Below are 22,421 nucleotides of genomic sequence, written 5' to 3' on the forward strand. Positions count from 1 at the left end.
TTGATTATGACGTCAAGAAAATCCAAATTCCTATATACACTCAAGTCCTCCCAATGACCCCTCTGACAAAGATGATAGACAGACTAATCACAACATCACAACAAAGTTTTGAAAATTGTCATCTTGAAATTCTCCGTTGTCGAATTCATTCCAGATAACAATATGAATTCCTCACTCAAATTTCCCCACTCTTAAAACCAGGCTGAATTTTTCCAATGAGACCCCGCTAATTATCAGGATTATTCCATGTAGAATGAATGCAACATGGCTTCAGGTATGATAAAAATGTTAATGTGACAGGTGACCTTGTATTTTGATTCTATAATGCTGTAAAATATGTTCCACATTTTCTCAAGTTGCCTTCGACGTGTTCTTACTAATCGTCTGTGTTTGTTGGCCCACGCATGTGCTGTGATTCAGACTAGCAATGACAGGGCAGCATGGGGTGTATGGGGCCCACACACAAACATACACACACACACACACACTCGGGAGCTCATTATTGGCAGCTGTTGTAATCACAGTGGGAACAAATAGCACACATGTGTCATTTGTGATCATAGCACGGGGACAGAGGGGTGTCAGGTGGAAATTGAAATTCAGGAGGGGGGTGATTTGGTGGAAATATTTCTTTTCTTTCATGCAACACAACAGGGCAATGCATGCAACTTAAAACTAAATTTGGGGACATGCTGACATTTTAGTTCTACATTTCTATTTGAATAATTATATGTGTGTGTTTCAGCCAAATTACATACAATGTAGAGTTGGATTATTACACCGGTAAAGGGTATAAATATACGGTGTTAATTGAGATAAATATAATGTGATTTTTGTTTACGAGGTCACACGGGACTGCGGAACAGTGTGAGATTTTGCTTTCAGCAGAGGACATTTGAAGAGGGGAAAGAGCAATTGTTTTAAAGAGGGAGAAAGGGAATGACAGAGCATATGCGCTGGAGGGTGGGAGGGTCCAAGAGAGAGAGAGAGAGAGAGAGAGAGAGGGAGAGAGACAGAGAGGGTGGGAGAGAAAAAGAGACACAGAGAGAAGGGGGGGAGGACAAGCGGGTGGGTGCTGTGAAATCCGTTAACAGGGGAGCTCTGTGCATTTGCTTGGCTGTTTGCCCAACTTGCCTCGTTGCGATCAAGGCATGATCATTGACTCCAGGCTGTCCCTTCCACTACCTTGGCTGCCTCACGCCTGGACCCAGCCTAGCTATCACCGCTGACATGGAAAGACCCGTGAGTCCCTCCTCTCCTTCCCTCTCTCTCCTCTCATCACACATGCTCTCAGACTGTCTGTGGTGTTAGGTTATCTTCAGTCACAGATTTCGCTGTGGCTGCATGCAAGTGCCGCAGTCCTGCTTGGATTTCTCTTTCCCATGCTGTCACTTCTGTAGGAGGCAGGAACGCTGGGTATGGAGGAAGCCTTGGCAGCTTTCTGTCTGCAGGCCCAGCCCTCCCCTCTGCCTGCCTGTCCGGGCATGGGTGCCATCCGCTGGCAGACCCACAACGTCTCTGTGTGTTTTGTGATTGTGTCTGCGTATGGTTGCTTTGCTCCTGCATAATCACAGAACCACCCAGATGAACCAGGAATGCTCTCCTCCATGCACAGATTCTAACCAGTTGGGTTCTTGTAAAGGCAAGATCTCCGACACAACACTTGCTGAGATTTGGGAGTCAGCAGCGTGTCACTCCTTTGCACCTATTCTTGGTTGCATGTCCTCATGGTCTGTTGTGTTTGGATACCCTGACAACTGGAAGCTGTGAGGTAACAGCTTTCCAGCCTGCCACATCTCTGAGTGAGTCCAAACTTTCTCATACTAATTGTACCTGTGGGTTTGAAAGTGGTCTAAGGGGCCTATAGATTATGGAGTTATCTTTTTTTTTCTGTCCTGTGCTGACCCCTTGGTGATGATAAGGTCAAACTGAGATTTTGGTGTGGTAGTTGAACTAAGAACTGTTCAATAACATCTCATTAGATGCCTAGCTTTTCAAGAAATAATAGTGTTAGAGATAAAATGGAGTGTTGGATAAAATAGAGGGCTTTTTTGGCTGTCCAAATGTGGCCTTTGTGAAGTCTCACACAGTGAGTCATCACTGTGATGCTAATATCACACAGAAGCAGCCAACTCATCTTTTGCAACAGATGATGATGACTTATGAACTCAATAATGCAAGGGTGCATCTATCTGCTATCCCAATCAAGAAACTCGGAATTATTCCGACACATTTTTTTTCACAGCTGCATTATCAACTTTCAATGTCTTTATTCAGTCTTTTTCTTCCTTCGCTAAATTCTTGCCTTTGCTCCTTTTTCGACAGTTTTGGACGTCATTCGTTGCCTATCGTATACGCTATTGTTCACACTAATGGGAAAAAAGAAACAGCCGTTTCACAATACAAAACATCGACGGGTGGAAGAGTGGCGGCTTCTAATAGTCTTTGGTTTATTTGCATATGAGAAAGAGAACAAAAACGGTTTGTTTGAGAGTCCATACACTTTTTACATTCCAGCATCACCTCATGTCAGGTGGCGATCTACTCAAATCTTTTTGATACGATATGTGGGAGCAGTATCAGAACCTTCCCTCCCCCAACACACACTCACACACACACTTATACACTGGTATATACACTTTGAATAAACGATAAATGATTTGTTTAAAGCAATGCCGTGCTTGTGTCTGATTGTGAAGTTCTTCTGTCAAACAGAGGGAAACAACTTGTCTGGGTCCTCCTCAGTCTTGACCTCTCGGTAATCAATTCGTTCTCCGTGGTCTTGTGGTTAGTACTAGGCAAGGACATTAACTGAACTTCTTGGCTAGGTTAATTCACAGACAAGTATCCTAGATATATTTCTGCTCCTGTAGTTTTTCCTGACATCACATGGAATCTAATCTATTGAACTTGCATTTCTCCAGGTGTCCAATCTGTTTCCAAATTAGACACAGGGATAATATTTTGCTTTATGACCTCAGTCAGCTTTGTCAACTCAGCTACGGTGTTGCATTGCTTGGGGGCCTTCCGAAGAGTTCTTGGGGGAGGGACAGTTGGCTGTTAATGGGTTGTAATGGAACTGCTACTGACAAGATGAATCACCAGACGAGGGCAATAGAATAACTCTGACTCTGTGTCTGTAACAACTCTAAATTGAACTTGAAAAAAGAAAAAAACAAGAATCAAACCCACAAGATGGTTGTATTCAGAGCACTTGTATAATATCATTTGTATTGTATTATAATTTTTTGTGTCTGTGGTAGACTGTGACAGTTATAGTAAAATTAAAAAAGCATGTTCAGAGATGAACAAGCAGAGGAAGGTGCACCCCAAAACAGACCTTGAAAAGATTCCCATACTGTGGTAGAGTGTGTCGGATAACTTTTTTTTTTTTTTCTGAGAGGGCCATGATGAAACCACAATAGTTTATTTTTTTTCCAACTAACAGTGAACACCCAGTTGCTGTTCATGAAAACGTATGGAATTTTTGAACATGGGGCCCTTGTCGTGTGAGGACTGGGAGGCATGCCCTGCTGGTCGCACCGAGATGTTTGGGATGCTCTGCATGTGCATTCTCCCCATGTAACTGAGCTCTGTAATGAATGCTCCATCTGTTGGTCTGAGGGCTATTGCGTTGTATGCCATCGCAGTGGACACACTTTCTTCACGATCATTTTTGGCATCATTTTGAAAGTCTGCACCAAAGTCTCAAGTTGAGTAATGCAAGTCCATGCAAGACTCATGCCTGATACTTTTTAGTTGCAGCAAAGTGTTGTGGGCCCTTGGTATTTGTTCCCAAATTACTAGGATATTAACAAGTAAACAGAGTAATATTGTTAATTAGCATGTCACATTTTGTACAGCCCTAAAGGCAAAATTAGTTTGAAAAATATTCTGTGACTCAAGAAATTCATAATTTGCAAATTATAGTTGTAGATCACCATCAGATGTAGATTGTGTAGATGAGAGCTTATTAAATTTACACAAAGTAAATAATGTTTGGAAGCACGTCCTTGGTTTCACTCTTTTTCACTCATGGTGCCGCTGTGATTGTTCTTTTCTTGGGCAACTTGATTGGTGACTCGATGAATGATCAAACTAGATCTGCATGAAAACGAATATTCATTCATTGTCAGGACTGCTTATCCTGCAGGGTCATGTTGGGGCTGGAACTGATCTAAGCTGTTATTGGGGAAGAGTCAAGGCCCAGATACAGAATCTTCTCTTTTGTTTTAATATTGTGCTTTGTTACAGTATCAGGTATTTTAAGTCACATGGCCTGACCTGTCTAGTTTCTGGAACTGCATTTCATGGTTGCAAAGACTGTGCTTGGCATTTAAGAAATTCTGTGCTGCATTAAACAGGTGCTTTATCCATTATCTAATAATGACTCATAACACTTTCATAATAATAAAAATAATAAAACAAATCATTTTGCTGTTGATTGTCAATTTGCCATAATGTTTCTTTCATCTTATTTACAACACACACACACACACACACACACACACACACACACACACACACACACATTCAAAATATAATCAGTCAAATAGCACCATTGAGATACATGTCATGGGGATACTCAATAGTTATATGGCCAAGTCAATTGCCTATACAGTATCTATCTATCTATCTTGATAGATATGCAAATATTTGACACATTGGGCTCATTCTGTCTCATGTTCACAGAGCAGTAGAAGCTGTTCTACTTTGTGATTGTTTATAAAAGCAACTCATGGGGTAACTCACATTCATCTTTGCTGGGTAATACTAATAATGTCACATAACCATGTTGCTGATTCTGTATAAACATTTCAATCAAAAATATATGCTCTTACCCATCCAGATTGATTGCCTTGTCTCATAATGTACCCATAATAAACCAAACAGGTCTCCCTGTTAAGCTACTATCTTTCATAGTAGCTTACCTTTCAAATCAGGGTATGAGATCATACCCCGATTTGAAAAAGAAATGTATAAAATTTGACCTTCAAACGCCGTCAAAGCACGATATGCTGACACAATGATAATAGTATTTTTGAATAACAAAGGATCAGTATTAAAATCTGCATCCAAAGCCATCTCACTAATAGACAGTATGTATTGCATTGCATTTCTAAGGCGTATTTATTCTGATGAATCCATGTTATATAATGGTTACATTTCTGTCTGAGTTCAGTCTGACCGGCTGATTTCAGACTGAACCATTTCTTCAACAAAAAACTTGCGCTTGCAGATGTAACCCAGCGTTACCTTTTATCGTTACCTTTTATTCCCTTTCATTTCTTTCCATCACCTGATTTCCCCTTTTAGGGAAAAAGTGTAAGTTCACTCAGCTCATCCATCAGGTGTCAGTCGACTCGTTGCATTTAGGGGTCCTCATCGAGCAGAGAGGACTAAACCAACACACGCGTTTTGCGGGGGGGGAGGGGGGGGCTACCCAGTGCAGGCGAATCTGCGTCACTTTTTCCTTCCGGATACGAACCTCGTTGTCGGAGGGTACCTAGCTTAAATTCAAGAACACTCTGCGGGAAACTAGGCGTTTATTTACAAGGACACAAATGGTGGACTACGCTAAGGTCCGGGTTGTTTCTGGGGTCGCGGAAGTCTGAGGAACTTGCGAGGAAAGGCGCGACGTAGAATTCTGGAACGAGGAACTTGCAAGGGAAGCGCAAGTGTGGAAGTGATAAAGATCAGCTAGGAAGGGATGAACGGGATCTGTAAAAATGGGTCCGTTGTGAAGGTAGCTCGGGAGGATGCAAGGTTAAGCCCAACACGCTGGCAGAGGTTATCTCTGTAGACCAACAATCTGGCACCAATCTCCTCTCCACCCCAGCCTGACGAGGCCTGATGATGCACAGCACACCTGCTGGAGTCCACCCTCCTGTACGGCTGCTGCCTGACGAGAGCCTCTGGTGGAGAACTGCAAAAACTGATCTGTATCCTAACCCTCATTCGTTAAAAGGATGTATGCAATTTATCTTATTTTTTCCACGCCTATAAGAGTCATTCAAAACAAAAAGCATCGTTTTTCTCGCAGGATAGTCATGTTGCCTTATCCACGCTTACCCAAATTGGCTTCTGGGTTGTAATATCCCTGCCTCAGCTTTCCTTTCTATCTCAAGTCTAAATGGGGTCCAAGTCCTTGACTTCATGTCTCTGGATCTTTGTCATTGATCCTTCTCTCAAGTGTGGGAAGTGTTTCTCAATATATCAATATGCTATTAACATGAAAACTCTGCTTTCAATATCTATATACATATAGATATATCTATATCTACACACACTCACGCACATATATCATATATTTATGTAAGGATCAAGATTGGAGAGTCTATGCCATATGAGGAAATTCCACACAAAGGAGCCCGAAAGATGAAATCGAATTTCCAGAGTCCGATTAACTTGAAGAGTAATTTGGGGTTTCTTTTCCGAGGTGCCCTGTGACATGATGGCCAGACGGGACCAGGAGAGGGACTTGGAGCTGGACAAGAAGATTGAGGCTCTCCGCAGGAAGAATGAAGCACTCATGAAGAGGTATAAGGTAAGGATGAGTGCCAAGGGCAGACTGATGGCAGGAATCTTAGGTTGATGGTAATTTTTAGCTCTTGAAAACGAAGACTCGTATCTCTTGTACGGCTGCTAATTAATTATCTGTTTTCATTGAGTTGCATGTAGGAGGTGGAGGAGGACAAGAAAAGGGCAGAAGAGGAGGGTGTGGCTCTGCAGAGCCGTGCGGGCAAAGCCGATGACCTTACTATAACAATCAGCAAGTCCAGCAATGTGAGTATAGGCGGGCATGGGAGCCGTATTTGCAGATAATCACTGGATTATGTAGGGCCTCGCACCACTGTCTATACACCAGACAGAAAACAGATGAAAACCATGTGACAACCTCTGTCAGTGTTGAAGAGCATGTTGCCCCATGTTTTGAAGCAGGACGGTCGTGTGGTGGTGACTAAGCCAATTATTGGCAGTTCTCCAGCTAGTAAAGGACAACAGGAAGAAGAGTCTGACAGAGGTGAAGAAGCCTCTCCACAGAGCACCGGCAGAGGCCATAAGAAACAGCTTATGGTCACCATGGCTGGAAAGAAGGTAAATTCATCCATTGGATAACTAAGTGCTCATGTACAGTATACACTGTAAACAAGGCTGGCAGCAAATACTTCTCGAGCAGACCAGGGAACAGAAATAATTGTCATTTTTCATTTGTTTGACTGTTTTCATCAGGGAAAACACACTCCATGTATTTCTAATATTTTGTGTTCATTTAAGTTTCCCAACTTGAAATAAGTGATACAATATGATATGCGCATTCTGCACATTAATCCACTGTCATATCATTTTGCCACTTCCAGTCTCAAGTTTCAGCTTTCTGTGTTTGTTTTGATACTGTATTTAATATCTTGAGAAATTATGTGGCTTTTTTCTTGACACTTTTCTTGAAACTTGAAATAAGTGATACAATATGATATGCGCATTCTGCACATTAATCCACTGTCATATCATTTTGCCACTTCCAGTCTCAAGTTTCAGCTTTCTGTGTTTGTTTTGATACTGTATTTAATATCTTGAGAAATTATGTGGCTTTTTTCTTGACAAAACTAGACATGTTTTTGTTTTTTGTTTATCATCTTTTTGGTTCATTTAGGTCATAGTGAATACTTAGTTATATGCAATGAGCAAAATTAGATGCACCTTATCCTATGAGTGTTTAGATACTTTTCTTAATGCTATACAGTCATGAGGCAAAAAATGAACCATGTTCAATCATTGGATTTCTTCTCCTTTCGGCTTTTCCCTTCAGGGGCCGCCACAGCAAATTAACCTTCTCCATCTAACCCAATTCTCTGCATCCTCCTCTCTCACACCAACCAATTTCATATCCCCTCTCACTACGTCCATAAATCCCCACTTTGTTCTTCCTCTAGACCTCCTGCCTGGCAGCTCCAATCCCAGCATCAATCTACCAATACATTCATTATAACCTCCTCTGTACATGACACAATCATCTCAGTCTGGTTTCTCTGACCTTCTCTCCGAAACGTCTAACATGTGCGGTCCCTCTGATGGACTTATTCCTGATCCTATTCATCCTTGTCACTCCCAAACAGAACCTCAACATCTTCATTTTGTAACCATAAATATCTCCTTTCAATTCAAGACTTTTGTACACAATTTAGACTTTCAGTATGTTTTACATTGCTGTTTGCCACATTTAGGTCACCCTTATGAAAGTAATTGTCTTTCCAGGGTAAGAGGTTGGTGAGTGAGCGCTCTGAAAAAAAGCCAGGTCCTGCAGAAGTCAAGAACCCAAGTGATGAAGGGCAAATGAAGAGTGTCGAGACAGTTGTGAAGGGGAAGCAGCCGCGTCTTGTGGCAAAGAAAGATAAAGCAGCACAGGTTTGAATTATACTCACTGGAGGCTTCAAAGCTCACACGTTTGAAAACCAGCATATTCATTCTAGGTCTGCTTTCTGCCTTGTAGCCCCCTTTAGTACCCCCTTTTGCGCTGCTCTGACATATTGACTGACCACACCCTCCAGTAATGGAGCACAAAGCCAGCCTAATGGAGGTGGGCCAGGGCTGGGACTGACTGTTGTATGACAAAGTGAGGGAAGCTGCTAATAAGACTTATTGCTTGAGTCAAGGTTTTGCTGCAGTCTCACTTCCAAAAAATGATAAGAAAAAAATACTTTGGGCTCAATTTTTAGAATGCACTCTCAAAAAGCCTCACTTTACCTGGATAATTTTTGGTTGGCTGTTGCAGCTTTAGTAATATATTCGGATGTAGTTTGTCATTTGGAAAATACGGCACAGTGGCCATTTGATTGGCAATGCAATTCTTAAAGATTTTTTATAGATATCATAATATGATTGGAGTTATCATGTTACCATCCATCCCCATATGTGTCATTGTATGATCTTGTGTTCAACACAGATAGGCAGAGACACACGCACACAAGCCAGGTGCTTAAATGGCACCCTGTCACTGACCCAAGGTACCCTGATTATACAAAAATCTGTAACAGCTGCCGGGCCTAAAACCGAGGAGTGAAACAAAAACCCATACACATCCATATGCATTCACTGGCTGCCCAGTACACAAGAGACTGCACTTTAGGAGCAGCTGATCCTCAGTCATGCAAGCAGACACAGAATGTAGAGGGCAGGACATAAAACGGAGGGGAGCAGTAACTGAGGTTCAGTTAACATGGACTGAATCTTTTAGCTGAACATGCTGTTCTTTTGTTTTTGTTTCTGTCCCTTTATTTATCATGTGGACTGAATCAGCTCTTGAACAAAAGCCAGTGCTGTAGTGCACCATTCATTCTGTGAATCCCAAAGACCAGGTTACCACGTGACTTAGTGTTTATATAATCGGTATCGTTTCACATGGTTCATGAAAGTAATAGAAAAACCCCTTCGAACTGATCTAGGGTGGAGAACATTTTTCACAATTTTCTTGAAATTAAGGGTAAAATAGAGCCATGACGTGTCTTCGTCTTTTCCTGTCAACTTTTCAAATGTGTGTAAGCTCTTGGAAATGAATAACGGCAGTGTCCTGCGCAGATTACGGTGTCTGGAGGCAGAGGTACTTCATGAGTAGGCTGTCATTTCAAGGAAAGACTGAGGAAAAAAGCGCTAAGGAAAAGGGGGAGATCCCAGGCGGCCCACTGTCTGCATCCAGCCCCCATTTCTCCCCTTTGAAACCTTAGGTTGTCTGGTCTCCTCTAGCATGATTGTTTTTCCATTCCCACCATCCTGAGAGGGCCGATTTGATCTAATTAACATTCAACTGCCTTCTCACTCTGAAAAGGCTCATTATGTTGCCAGAAAGACAGGCCTGGCAGGGTGCCAGCAAGGAGATGAGAGCGACCGAGAAAGGGAGAGTGACAGAGAGGGAATAAGAGGGGAAAAAAGAATATGAAAAATAAAAAAGAAACTATCGAAACGAGGGCCCTTATTTTTGCATCTGTGTCAGACTGTATTTTGATGTGGGCAGTGGATTGTGCTTAAATGTGTATGTCATTTAGAGTGGGTGCACGAGACCTTCCTGTTATCTTACCATTTTTTTTTCTATGGTTGTTCATGCAAGTGTTACCATTAATGGCAACATGACTCATCCAACGTGTTCGCCAGGGCACGGCGCGCAGTCAGAAATACATCAGAACAAAACTGCACAACGTTGTCCTCCTGCAATCAAGTGAGTCTGGTTCTCAAGCTATCAAAGTTCCCACCTGGAAACTAGACTCCGTGTGCTCTGAGGAAACAAACATTAACGTTCCAGTTTGTTAGTAACAACCAAGATACATTTAATGCAGGACAGGACAACATCCAAGCATATAGTCTTCTCATGACGATTATAATTATGTGTTCTGTACTGGATTATACATAGAGTATTACTAATAGCCTGAGCAGCCTACAATATAAGCCTGGATTGACCAAAAAAGAAAAAGAAAAAGACCTTAAGAATAGCTCAATATGATTCAGCAGGCTCAACAAACTCCATAACCACTATTTCAGTTAGCAGCTCTTTCATGGAGATTAAATAGCATCAGAAATTTGCAATAAGGGGAGGCTCTATCTATTTTTTTTATTATACATGATTTACTCTCGTTGCCATTTTCGTTGTGTTGTTGCTACTGATTTGCCCAGTTTCTCTATTTTAAAAACTATAGCACAATATTTCCACTAGGGGGCAGTGTCCACCTCTAACGAATCCCTGTTCAAGCGAGAGCGTGCCCTGCTGCTTGCACTTTTTATGCCAATTGTTCACGTTCACTAACAACCATGTGTAATTACTGCTGTGTCACCCTAATTTTTTTCATTGTCTTCCTTTTCCCCCTCGCTTTTCATGTCTATCAGGGTGATGTTAAGCAAGATCAGGCACATGGCGAGGAGCACATCCTGTTGGAGGACTGCCAGGTAACTTCATATTTACACTTTCACACCTGACCTATTTAAGTGAGTGTTATTACTAACGTTCAAGACCGTATGACTTAGAGGATAATAACAATGAAATTAATAATAATAGTAAAAGGCCATTTGAAACACAAGGTCCTCCGATAAGTCAGCTTGGAGTATATGTGATGAACACACAAACACACACCATCATCTTGACACACGTGCTGGCTGACGTGACACGCACCTCCCTTTTGCTTGCGCACCGTCACCCATCTGCTCCCCTATTGGCCGGTGAGCTAACACTGCCTAGGACCCACATCTGGCTGAGCACAGGAGGAGGAGGAGGAGGTGGATGCGGATGCTCCATCCCATTGTAGGGAAAAGAATGGTACTATTTTTTCAGCATGTTGCGCAACGTTCTGCAGCCGGCCAGGCTCTGGCTTTGTTTCCGGATTTGGTTAGCAAATATTTTGTGAAACGCCATAGGTGAAGCCCAGACTATCAGCCTCCAGCCTCTATATACATACAGTATCTGTATATCTTATCTCGGTCTGCGTAATCAGTTTAAGATGGAGATGTGCTCATTCTCACCACTGCAGCCAGGGAGAACTCCCCGTCCTCCCTCTCTTGACCTCTGACAATCCTTTTCATGAGGTCCGAGGAGGCCAAAAATTTGAAAGTGTTAATTAGCCAGGCATCAGGAGACAACTTGTTAAAACATGCTAGAAGCCCTCGTGGACCATTGTGTCCTCTGGGGACCATAGGATACGGGAAGGAGGTGAAAACACAGAGGGAACACAGATGCCATGCTCTGCAGTAAGGCAACATGTTTACAAGACACTTCTTGGTTCTGCTTTATGTCTTTTTTCTATGATTGCACCAATTCACTGATTGGCATCTACATTTAACACAGAATCTCATTTTCGGACCCCTCCATCACCACCCATAATTCACCAAGCACTTTCTCTCGTGGATTGCTTGATGACTACATGATTTCTGTTTGTAGTCCAGGTTCACCCCTGGGCTTTGTAATGAAAGCACACAGCCTCCATTCCCTTTGATGTGATAAAAAGCCCACATCACATCTCCCTTTAGTACTAGCAGCCAATCCTTTCTGCTCTCATCGTAGTAATCAATAAACAGGTTATTGGGGGGAATAGAGGAAAGGGAAGTAATTGCATTTACTGTACACTGCGCTTTTCCTGAAAAGTTATCTCAGAGAATTCAATTGTATTTCTGGAGGGTAAAGAGACCAATCAAACAGAGAAAACCATCGGGGGAGCATTATCCACTCAGGATATTACATACAGTAGTACATGGTAATCCAGAAAGATGTAATTATACTTTTGATTTCTTCCATCGTGCTCTTGTCGTTGAAGTATTATTTGTTCAGAGATAAGAAGCAACGTGGCCTCGCCTGTGTCACATGACATCATTGTTCAGCAGGGCCTCTCCTGTAATGTGTAGATTTTATTATGTCATAAAAAACTACCATGTGTTTTTTTTTTTTTTTTTTTTTTTCAATGTTCCATTAAACTGCATTAAGGATGACTCAAAACCACAGTGATGTAAATCTACTCTAAGGAAGCCTTTTGTGTTCGTTATTACAAAACATTGTTTCTCTCCACCAAGGAGCCTGAGAGCCCCCAGGGCAGCACAGACCTTAACATCCCAACATCAAAAGAGGAGCAGGAGGCATACCTACGATGGAAGAAAGAGCGTGAGCAGATTGATAGGGAGCGAGTTGCACGCCACAAGAACGCCAAGGGCCAGTGGAGGCGGGCATGGGACATGGACAAAACTGAGAACATGTAAGAATCTACCCGTCATCTAACAGACCTTCTGGGTCTCTGCCAATGGTTTTGTTTACAGCAGAAAAGGATTTTTAAATCCTGACCCATGAAATGGTGATTGAACACATTCTTTTATCACATTCAAATGACGCTACTGCCATCACAGTGTTAATGACTAAATACTTCTTAATTTGAAGTGATTTAGTAGAACAACTCTTTGTGGAGTATCCATTTTTCTCCTCTTTGGATACACATTTTTCAGAATACAGACAGAAACACTTTTGTTCAAACAATGCGTCTTTGGAAGCACAAACACCCCTCCTTTGGACAATTGAGAGATAGCATATCAAATTTTCTTATAGCTCTTACTGTTACAAGAACGGCATAGTCTGGAGTAACGTAAAAAAAAAGAAAATTAATATGCTGTATGTTTCACATGACATGAACATTTTTATGATATAAACTTCTAGTTTATATTTTCAAAATATTGAATGTACTCTAATGTACTCTTTGCTTTTTAGGAACGATATTATAGCATAATTGTTAAACAGTAGCATTGTTGTAAGTGGTCGGTCTCAGTTTCCAGAAGAATTTGTTGCACTGTTATTTTGATAAATTTTCTTTTTCCACTCCCTTCCTGCTTTGGATTTTGTGAATGTCTCCATTCACTTTTATTGTGGATGCAGATAAGAGGAGCATGAAGGACAGCTTAGTTCTTTCTCATTAGGTTGACCTGTGGAAGAAACCCCACTCCACATGAGCTAAGTACCTCCATGTCACAGGATTTTGCTTAATCTCTAAATCTTAACTTTTTGTATTATTGCCAGGGAGCCACAAGTTGAAACACTAAAAATGTTACTTCACATGCTTTTCAAGCTCACACAAAAGCATTCCAAATTGTGTGGCGGGAAAAACAAAATCAGCTGATGCCTTTGGACTTTTTTCTTCAGCACATTTAAAACCAGACAGGCTGCTATGCTCAGAACAAGCGAGTCACCGGGGAAATAATAGTGCCGTTTAAGGAAACATCAAAACGTAAAGAGACAAGGGAGGCACAGCTATTTTTAGCTGCGGATAAGGGGTGAAATGCCTTGCCTTTTTTGGTGAGGCCAAAACCAGGCCTGCCAGTGAGAATAGAAGAGGGCATGCGTTTTCTATTCAGCAATTGGGAAGGGTTTGGCTGGATATGTAATTACATTGGTGTAAACTAAAAATCCTTTTGCCTCATCACCACTGGCAGAAATTTGACTCTCTAAAATGATTTCTGAACTCCAGTTGATGTTAATGGATTGAGAAAGGCTGTACATATTTATCTACTGTCTCCTACCCCCAGAAAACACACAATAACTGTGGCAATTCTGTTTGTTGAAAATGCCTGTAATCCACAATTTTAGCATAGCAAGAGAGAAATGTACTTGTGAGGTGCTGTGGAAAAAAATGAAATATGGGCATAATATTGGCCAGAGCTTTTTCTGTCAATTCCGAGGGTGCATGAGTAGGAGATTTAATGAAACCACAAATATTTTTAAAAATGGATCAAGGTGGCATAGTTTTACACAATTCAAATTTTCATCATACTGTAGCAATGACCTGAATGGTTGCACTTCAGACTGTACTTAATGGTTATGACTTAATGGAATACTTAAATCCCATATGTCCCTAATTTCTATACATTATGTGATCAAAAGGGAGATGACTTACAACTACACATTATTTAGCCCAAAACTACAGAATTCCTGTTTGTTCAGTGGAACACCATCCATCTATTTCAATAGAATGTACAGGGCTGACAGAGGAAAAGCAATTATTCAGTGAGTTGAAATGAAAGTCCAGTTGGGATATTTGTATTAGTGTATATTCTAATAAAATTATAATTGAAATTATATATATATATACATATATATATATATATATATATATTAGCACTACTACCTAAATTATCCCTTCATAATATCTTGGATTTTTAAAATGAAGGCCCTTGCACTTAAATCTGGAGGTGTCTTTAATTATGCAGATTATATAATTCTAATGATAATCTGATATCATTAAATTGGTTACAAAGACCTAGTTTTGAGTATATGTTATAAACAAATGACAACAATAACTCTAAATCAAGTCAGTATTAGTTTTCTCAGAGCCTGCACTGGATGCAATAAGGAGAAAACAAACAATACTATTTCTGCATCTTTAAAGGAGTGCTTGTTTTATAAATGAAGTATATAATCTAAGGAAATTAAGTTTTCAGCAATTTCAATTCAATCTACATAACTAACATTGGTACATATTTTTGTAAAACACTGAGTTCTTGAAACTATTTGAATGGTAGCGGTCAGTAAAGACAGATGATGAAAGGGTGTGTATTCTGTTGAATTCTTTTGTTTTTTTTTTCCCCACTTTCAATATAGGAGCTGTAACAGCATCTCCACCAAAGGACATAACTTACAATAATATGCCCGGTAGTTTAGAATCCAATAAATTCATAATCTGAAAAAGCTAGACTGTAAAATTAATGGTGGAATGTCATCCAGCTCTGGTCACTTCTCTTTATTCATTGTTTTTGAGGATAAGATGCTCCTATCTCAAGGGAAATGGAAATTCCAAGAGTGGCTGCATTGTCTGCTTGAAACGACTTGCTTTCTGAACCGAATCTATGTCTGCAGGTTTTCAGACAAATCTATCACAGACAGAGACTGGGGACCGACCAGCCGAGGTGAGACATTTGCAAAATCCAAACTTAAAAACAGGATGATGTGCTTTGACTTGTTATGACTGAAATATTTTTTTCAATTATCAGGTGGCCGTAGTGCCAGGAGAGGACAGCAAAGATTTCCTGCTGAGTCTAGCGGTATCTCTCAAGGTTATCCAGAGATATTGAATACTCACTGGCTTACTCCATACTTCTTTGAATAAAGAAAGGCATTTATCTTGAAAAAATGCAAGTTTTTATCTTGTTGAACTTTTTTTTTTTTTTGATTACAGGTAGTTTGTTGGAAACATCTTCTGTACATAATTACATAGCCTCCTATGTAGTCCAGATTGTTGTGAAATGTAAATCTTGAACTTTTGTAGCGGGATGGCCTTGATGGAAAAATTATGTTTGAATGGTGTTGGTACCTGGTGGAAAAAATGGTAATAAGTGAGGTATGAACTGTTTTCCAATTTTAAAGGGCCGCTAATAAGATCTGCTTAGTGAATCCTAAATTACCTGGTGGAAAATGTCAAAGATCCCCTTTTGCTCAGGAGCTTCATCCAACCCTTAAAAGCCTTTTTGATGCAATCTTTGTTTGGACATAGTGTACTGTATACTGTATGTGCCTCCTCATTGTGGAGGGGCGGGGGTCATTGGTATTGTGATATTTTTGATTTATTCCTCCAAATTTTATCCTGAATGTGTCAGTGGAATACTACATGTTTTTTTTTTCTCTCCATTTCAAGTAATTATCATCTAATGTAACTTCATTTAAGTTTACATTTTACTGTCTCTGGATTTCTCTCTGAGGTCACGATAAGCGAGGTAAAGAGAAAGGAGCGAAAAATGTGCAGGTGATGTGCAGTAAAGCAAAAGGCAAAGATCGTCTGACTGGAAGGGCCCGGAGGTCAGTCGCTGCCTGCCGATTTGTTTCATCGCGAAAAAAATTGGAAGTTGTTGAGATGCTTACAACTGACGAAATGTGTGTGGTTAGAAAATGTCCTAATGAAATGTGTAAAAGCTGAAGTGGGTGGGCTCATTCTTGTCCTGTGTGGCGCACTCATATGCTAATTCCCCAGGATGTCATGAGACTTGATTTAGACATTGTGGCAAATGACTAAATAACCTAGAAGGCCTCAGTCGTGTCTCACAACATTCATTCCCTTTCTATCCTGCCTCTGTTATGAAGCAGCCTCATGTTGGATGGCGAGGAGGCTTTCAGTTTTCGCTGTTACACAACCATTGCTCACATAATCCCTGTAACCACGAGACCATGAACCTGGAAGTGAAGGATTTTAATTCACTGTACTCCTCCAGATGTTCTTTTGATGGGAGAAGGCAACTAACAGGTGATGGGTAGAAAATAGCAACAGAAATATATCCTGAAGAATTTTGGTTGTCAGGTTATAGCACTGTCGCAGCTGGTGAGAGATCCCAGCATGAAGACACACATCTTACTAACACCTGAGTACGAATAGCCTGACAGCAGTAGCATTTTATGTACCTTTCCCAACCCTGAAGATTAAGAAAATGCTTACATATAATGCACCTACTGCTATGTTGAGGTGGGGATCATTTCAATTTGTGGCTCCCAAAACATTTTACAAATAAGTCAGAAAACTCTGTGTGGTTGACTCAGTGGTCTATTTTTAATTCTCCAACACTGTCAATGTTCAATAGGCAAATTTAGTATTTGCACAGGCCCTGTGGTTTTTGATTCATACAAGTGTAGATAAAATAATAGCTTTTATGCAAATCCACCGATTCTCTCGAAGTTGACTCTGGAGCATTTTATATGTTGTTTACCTGAGCAGACTTAGTTAATATGTTATTTATTCAAATTGTTTTTGAGGGATAACTATTGTAAAATCTAAGTTTCCCAAACTTCTATGTCATGAAATTAATATTCATGCATGAAAAAAAAAAAATCTGTGCATTTATCACACATACCTCCAGAGAATGCTATTTTTTTTTTGTCTGAATGATTGAAGAGTAAGGCAGATCTTATCAGTCTGAGAAATGTTTGAACATCTCCCGACAATGTAGGATTCTAAATATCAACCTCAGTCAGTTGGACTGGTCCTAACTGTTAGGTTCAAGACCACTGAGAGCTGGCTTTGCCCTGTGTTGTTATTTCCTTGACTCAGTGATCTCTAGTAATGCTGCGTTATATATATATATATATTGAGAACAATACTTTGTTTTTGTTCCTCTTAACTCAGGCAGTCAGACAAAAAAGCGGTTTAGTGGAATCAAGCGATTATCTAGCTAGCTGAAATCTGTTCATATATATATATATATATATATATATATATATATATATATATGAACATATATGAACAGATTTCATGCACGTTATATGTATATATATATATGTATATATATGTATACATGCATGAAATCTACAAATCTATTATATTTGCAGATTTGCAGATATATATATAATCTTTATATATATATATATATATGAACAGATTTCATGCACAGCTAGCTAAATAATTGCTTGATCGCTTGATTCCACTATACCGCTTTTTTGTCTGACTGCCTGAGTTAAGAGGAACAAAAACAAATTATTGTTCTCAAAGTGCAGTATTTCATAATAACTAGAGGATCTTCAGGCTACTGATGATCTCTGTTTATGGGTGTTAAGCAGAGCAGCTGAGCCAACATCTGCCCCCTGTGAAAGATCACGCTCTGACTAAAACAATACTTCATTCATACACCAGTAGTGAGAATTTTCTAAAGAAAAAGCTATTATATTATATATAAGTATATGGTTTTCTCCAAGTTGCACCAAATAGAGGCATAGTTACAAGAGTCTTACTCCTACTTTTACTTTGATATGTATGAGCTTTTGATTATTTTTCTTTTCTTCCTCAGATGGCAAGATAATGAAGGAGCTAAGTTGCAGGTGAGCGCTCAAACATTTTACAGTGAATGCATATTAATAAAAAACAAAAAGGCGCAAATGTCTTACTTATCATTCTAATGTCATGCCTTAGACTTCTGACACAACATTGGAGGAATTCCTTGAGGAACTTAATGCCCTCACAGAGACCTCTCCTGAGGCAGAAGATCAGAAAAAGCAGGATTACAAAATCAAGTTCCAGCCAAGCCCCGATTTGACCAGTAGGTCTGAGGAAGCAAGTCGTTTTACCTGTTCTACAGTGACTGTGGCCTTGACAGAGGATGACTCGGGGAAGGCTGATGCCTCCCCACCCCAGGCCCCAGAGAAGAAAGTATGCTTCTCGGAGGAGCTCATCTACGGGCCTCACACGAGGCAAATTACAGTGTCGCAGGATTCTGCCAGCTCAAGTTCTTTGAAAGCACCCTCATCTTCCAAAACCAAACATGAAGTCCAGGGGTCACAGCCTTGTGCAGACATCACAGAGGATAAAGGAATTTCAGCCCGGAGCCAAGCTCCTGAAACTGGATGTTCTGAAAAAGACTTCGGCGACCCCACAACTGCTAGCTCCCCCTGTGCCGAAGTAGCTCATTCTTCTGTAGAGGAGAAAGAGGCCTCTGTCCAACCTGTGGAAGTCACCAAGTGCAACATCAGTAGCACAAATCCAGGTAGGATTGCGCCTCAGTGTCCCTAAATGTTACTTAGCACTGTCTGTATTACTGAGATGATTGTCTTTCACAGAGGATTTAATTGACTCGGGGCTGTCTGTCTTGAGCCTCGAATCAGGAGAAACACACCCTGCCCAGTCTGCCAGCAGTGACAAGGTCAGTGCTCATTACAGGAACAGGGATGGGAAAATTGACTAATATGAACTTTGGTAATGGAGAAAAGTGCAAATGAATGATGGGCTTTAATGTATACAAAGATGCATTGATCAGTATATCTATATAGCTGAGTGGGATTTCCCGTCCCAGTTTCTGAATCTTCCCTTCCTGTCAGGCTTTCCCTTCCTCTTCATCTCATTCAACAGTGAAACTGTTTCACATCAACGCCCACTTAAATCATTCATATAGATTGATCATGTGAGATGTGGAAACAAATTCACAGTTTTGACTAAACATTTTGTCTCTTTACTTTTTTTGACAGGCAAGAGAACACGGTAAGATTGTATGACAGTTTCAAGATGGGACCTCGACACCAAGAAATGGACACCAAACCTTGCCCTTTATATTTGATCATTTTGCCTCAGACAGCTCATTTGAGAAAGCCTGATTTTGGCTCATACACAAACCCATGGTGTGATTTGGTACGGTGTGCCGTATCTATTGAAGTTTGATCAAAAACCTGACCTGAAGTATGAGGTGAAGCATTTCAGGACATTTTCCTCTCCAGACATTTTTACATTCAAGCACTTTATGAATCTAAAAGATTGTTTACTGGCACCCACTTTGGGACGATAGTATGTTGCCTGAGTGCAATATCATCGAATGTTTACATTGGTATGAAAGTTCGAGGTACATATCAGATCAGGAGGTTAGCTAACAACTTCAAAGGATGTTGGCCTTGAAATTAAACTTCCGCCACAATTTAATTTAGTGCCTGAGTCTGCCTTAGAGATATTTTCAATAAGTGAATCACAGGATGAAATAGCAAAATACCTGCAAAACCTGTAGCGGCGTATTTCACAGCTTATAATGTGTGAGAAGCTTTTTAGCAGATGGCCTTTGACACTTCCGAAATTCTATTAAAGAATTGTAGGAAAGGACTTTTTTTTTTTTTTTTTTACACTGGCCAAGGTATGGGGAGAATGCTCCAATTGTAACTACTGATATATATAGCCTTTATTACTAGAAAACCATAAACAAACAGGCTTGTGTAGCGGGAGACTGCAAGAGTTGGTTGTACGAATCACAGGATGTGGGAGCAGTTGTTGCACTGATGTGCAGAACTTACATCTTCAAGCATATAATGGAAGTGGGAATTTAGCTTGGTCTTGTGAAATTTTCTCAGAATTGGCCACAGGAGGATAAAATTAGAAGGTTGCATGTTGCAAAAGGGTCACATAATGGATCTGAAAAAAAATGAAACACTGGATTTCTAGTATACAGGTATCACGGTCTTAAAGAAAATTGAAATGAATCATCAGAGGTGAATTAAATCCTAAAAATTGCCTTTGAAAAAATGGATCGCTGTGTTTCCAAAGCTAAACAGTGTTCCTGAATCCCAGGAATATGATTATAATTTCAAACCACTCATTTGATATTTTAGAGACAATATGAACATTTCTCCAGTTTAGATTATGAAAGCTTTGAGTCTAAACCTCCCAGATGTTTTAGAAATAAATCATGCCTTTTTTTGTGTCAGTATTACAGGACTTTTGCTCTGTTACTGATTGAAACTACTGTGCATCATCCTGGTCTTGTGGGAACCAAAAGACAGGGGTTCAGCTGTGTACTCTTTTCGACTGTTCAGTCATTTGTTCTGTTTATAACTGTAAAGACAACTAATGTTCCTGAAACGCATCAGTGATAATCTTATTGTGCCTTGCATACTGACTTTTTCAAACATAGAATTTGTACCTTGATCTCATGGTTTGCATCACGATGTAGTGTCACACACATGCGCAGTAACAGCGAAGCATCAGCGTGGGTTTTATTTATTGTGCTAAGCAATACCTTTTGCAAGTCAGACTTTTTCTTTTTAAAGTTGAGGCGCAGTCATTGTTCCCCTGTGACTTTTATATTTTAATATATTGCTAGTCTGTTACTCAAACTATATTAGAAATCTGAAATTAACCATGTCTCTTATAGACATTTTTGGCTGTTGTCAATGCTATAGAGTAGTAATAATTTATAATAGATGTGATACAGGCTATTTGCAGCTTGGTTAGATAAAATATAATTAATCAGATTTCCAGTAAAAAACACTGGCAAAGACCTACAGTATAAGTCACAGCACTTAAATAGATAAAAAGAACATAAGCTGTTTTTTTTTGACATGTGAAAACATTCTATGATGTGTATGGAAATATATGTTTGAAAAGCACATTTTACAGTTTACCTTTAAAACTGCCTGCGGGATTCAGTCTTGCCCATATTGTTTGGAAGCGTGGGTGGGGGTAAGGCTTCTACCCAGAGACGTAAGAGAAGTGACAAAAACAAAGGACAAATTTATGGTACCTCTGCAAAGTGTCTAACTCAATGTCCACTTCTGTCTTTCATGTGTAGAAGGATTTGAAATGTCTGTGTGTGTGTGTGTGTGTGTGTGTGTGTGTGTGTGGTGTGTGAGTGTGTCATGACGTGATTTCAGCCTTTGACTGGTCAATGTGCTAATGCTACTTGAAATCTGTATGCCACAAAGCTGAACACATTGCAGAACAGTTTGAAAGGAGACATACAGAACATCAATAAAGTCTTTTCTGTATTTCTGGCTCGAATTCCGACTGGATTCTATTTGTTTTTCGTATTCTGTAGGTGTTCTACGTCCTTAGAAGCAAGAGGGCTAAAGTTGGGAGGAGACAGATACAATGAGAGCAGTAGTAGTGTCAGTGTGACCCTTGTCCGCTGAGTCTGCCATCATGTTGATTTGATTAATTTCAGATTAAATCCCTGCAGAGCAGTTGAATTGGAAAGTGTGCCCCACAGGTGGGGCTGCCTACAGGTGCTGCCATTTTAATGATCTCTGCCCAAGGCCATTGCCATAGCAGCCTTCTGTCACCAAGGGCACCATGTGTGACTTTAAACGAAGTGTGAATATCAACCTCTTTGTTTGTTTTTTTCCTTAGCCAATTTCATGCAACAAACACCAAAACTCCATTCCTGTAGCTGCACTGATAAAATGCTCAGGTTCATGATACTCGGGTGCAAAGCTCGCTCGATGTTTGAAGGGTCTGAGCCAGTACTACATCATAGTGGGGGTGTTGATATTATGATAATAAGTCCTGTAGGCTGTTTTTCAGGATTGAAGTGCAGTGTAGGATTGTGTTAGTTGCATGCGCACAGAGAAGCTTCCTTCTCATCTGCAGGCAGAAGAAAAAAATTGAGTTCAATTTTTGGTCAAAGCATGGTGGTGCTTTGCTTAAATGCTGCAGCAGCAGTCCAGAAACAGATTTCTTAAGTGTCAT

At 40.3% G+C, this 22,421-nt stretch overlaps 1 protein-coding gene across 8 annotated transcripts; it reads left to right on the forward strand.

Annotated features, from left to right (window-relative positions):
* Positions 1 to 1,037: 1,037 nt before the first annotated feature.
* On the forward strand, positions 1,038 to 21,734 carry ccdc9b (coiled-coil domain containing 9B). 8 transcript variants are annotated; one of them, XM_086148459.1, is made up of 14 exons: positions 1,038 to 1,242; positions 6,440 to 6,547; positions 6,682 to 6,786; positions 6,943 to 7,098; positions 8,257 to 8,406; positions 10,873 to 10,932; positions 12,544 to 12,722; positions 15,365 to 15,414; positions 15,499 to 15,561; positions 16,204 to 16,300; positions 18,274 to 18,304; positions 18,396 to 18,966; positions 19,040 to 19,122; positions 19,445 to 21,734. In XM_086148459.1, the coding sequence occupies exons 1-14, from the start codon at positions 1,231 to 1,233 to the stop codon at positions 19,469 to 19,471; spliced, it is 1,692 nt and encodes a 563-aa protein (XP_086004585.1). In that variant the 5' UTR covers positions 1,038 to 1,230; the 3' UTR covers positions 19,472 to 21,734. The 8 variants fall into 8 exon arrangements, with proteins under 8 accessions (XP_086004585.1, XP_086004601.1, XP_086004576.1 ...); XM_086148475.1 differs by having other exon boundaries at positions 1,053 to 1,242; positions 15,499 to 15,549; XM_086148450.1 differs by having other exon boundaries at positions 1,100 to 1,242; positions 6,940 to 7,098.
* Positions 21,735 to 22,421: the final 687 nt, after the last annotated feature.

This window comes from Fistularia commersonii, chromosome 1, assembly GCF_037954325.1.
Source record: "Fistularia commersonii isolate RoL2024-O1a breed Wild chromosome 1, RoL_Fcom_v1.0, whole genome shotgun sequence".
Taxonomy (NCBI): domain Eukaryota; kingdom Metazoa; phylum Chordata; class Actinopteri; order Syngnathiformes; family Fistulariidae; genus Fistularia; species Fistularia commersonii.

What these genes read in the sequence shown, in the direction of transcription:
- ccdc9b (XM_086148450.1), top strand. An exon ending in CAATCAGCAAGTCCAGCAAT is followed by an intron (nt 6,787 to 6,939) that starts GTGAGTATAGGC and finishes CATGTTTTGAAG; the next exon opens with CAGGACGGTCGTGTGGTGGT. An exon ending in TCCTGTTGGAGGACTGCCAG is followed by an intron (nt 10,933 to 12,543) that starts GTAACTTCATAT and finishes CTCTCCACCAAG; the next exon opens with GAGCCTGAGAGCCCCCAGGG.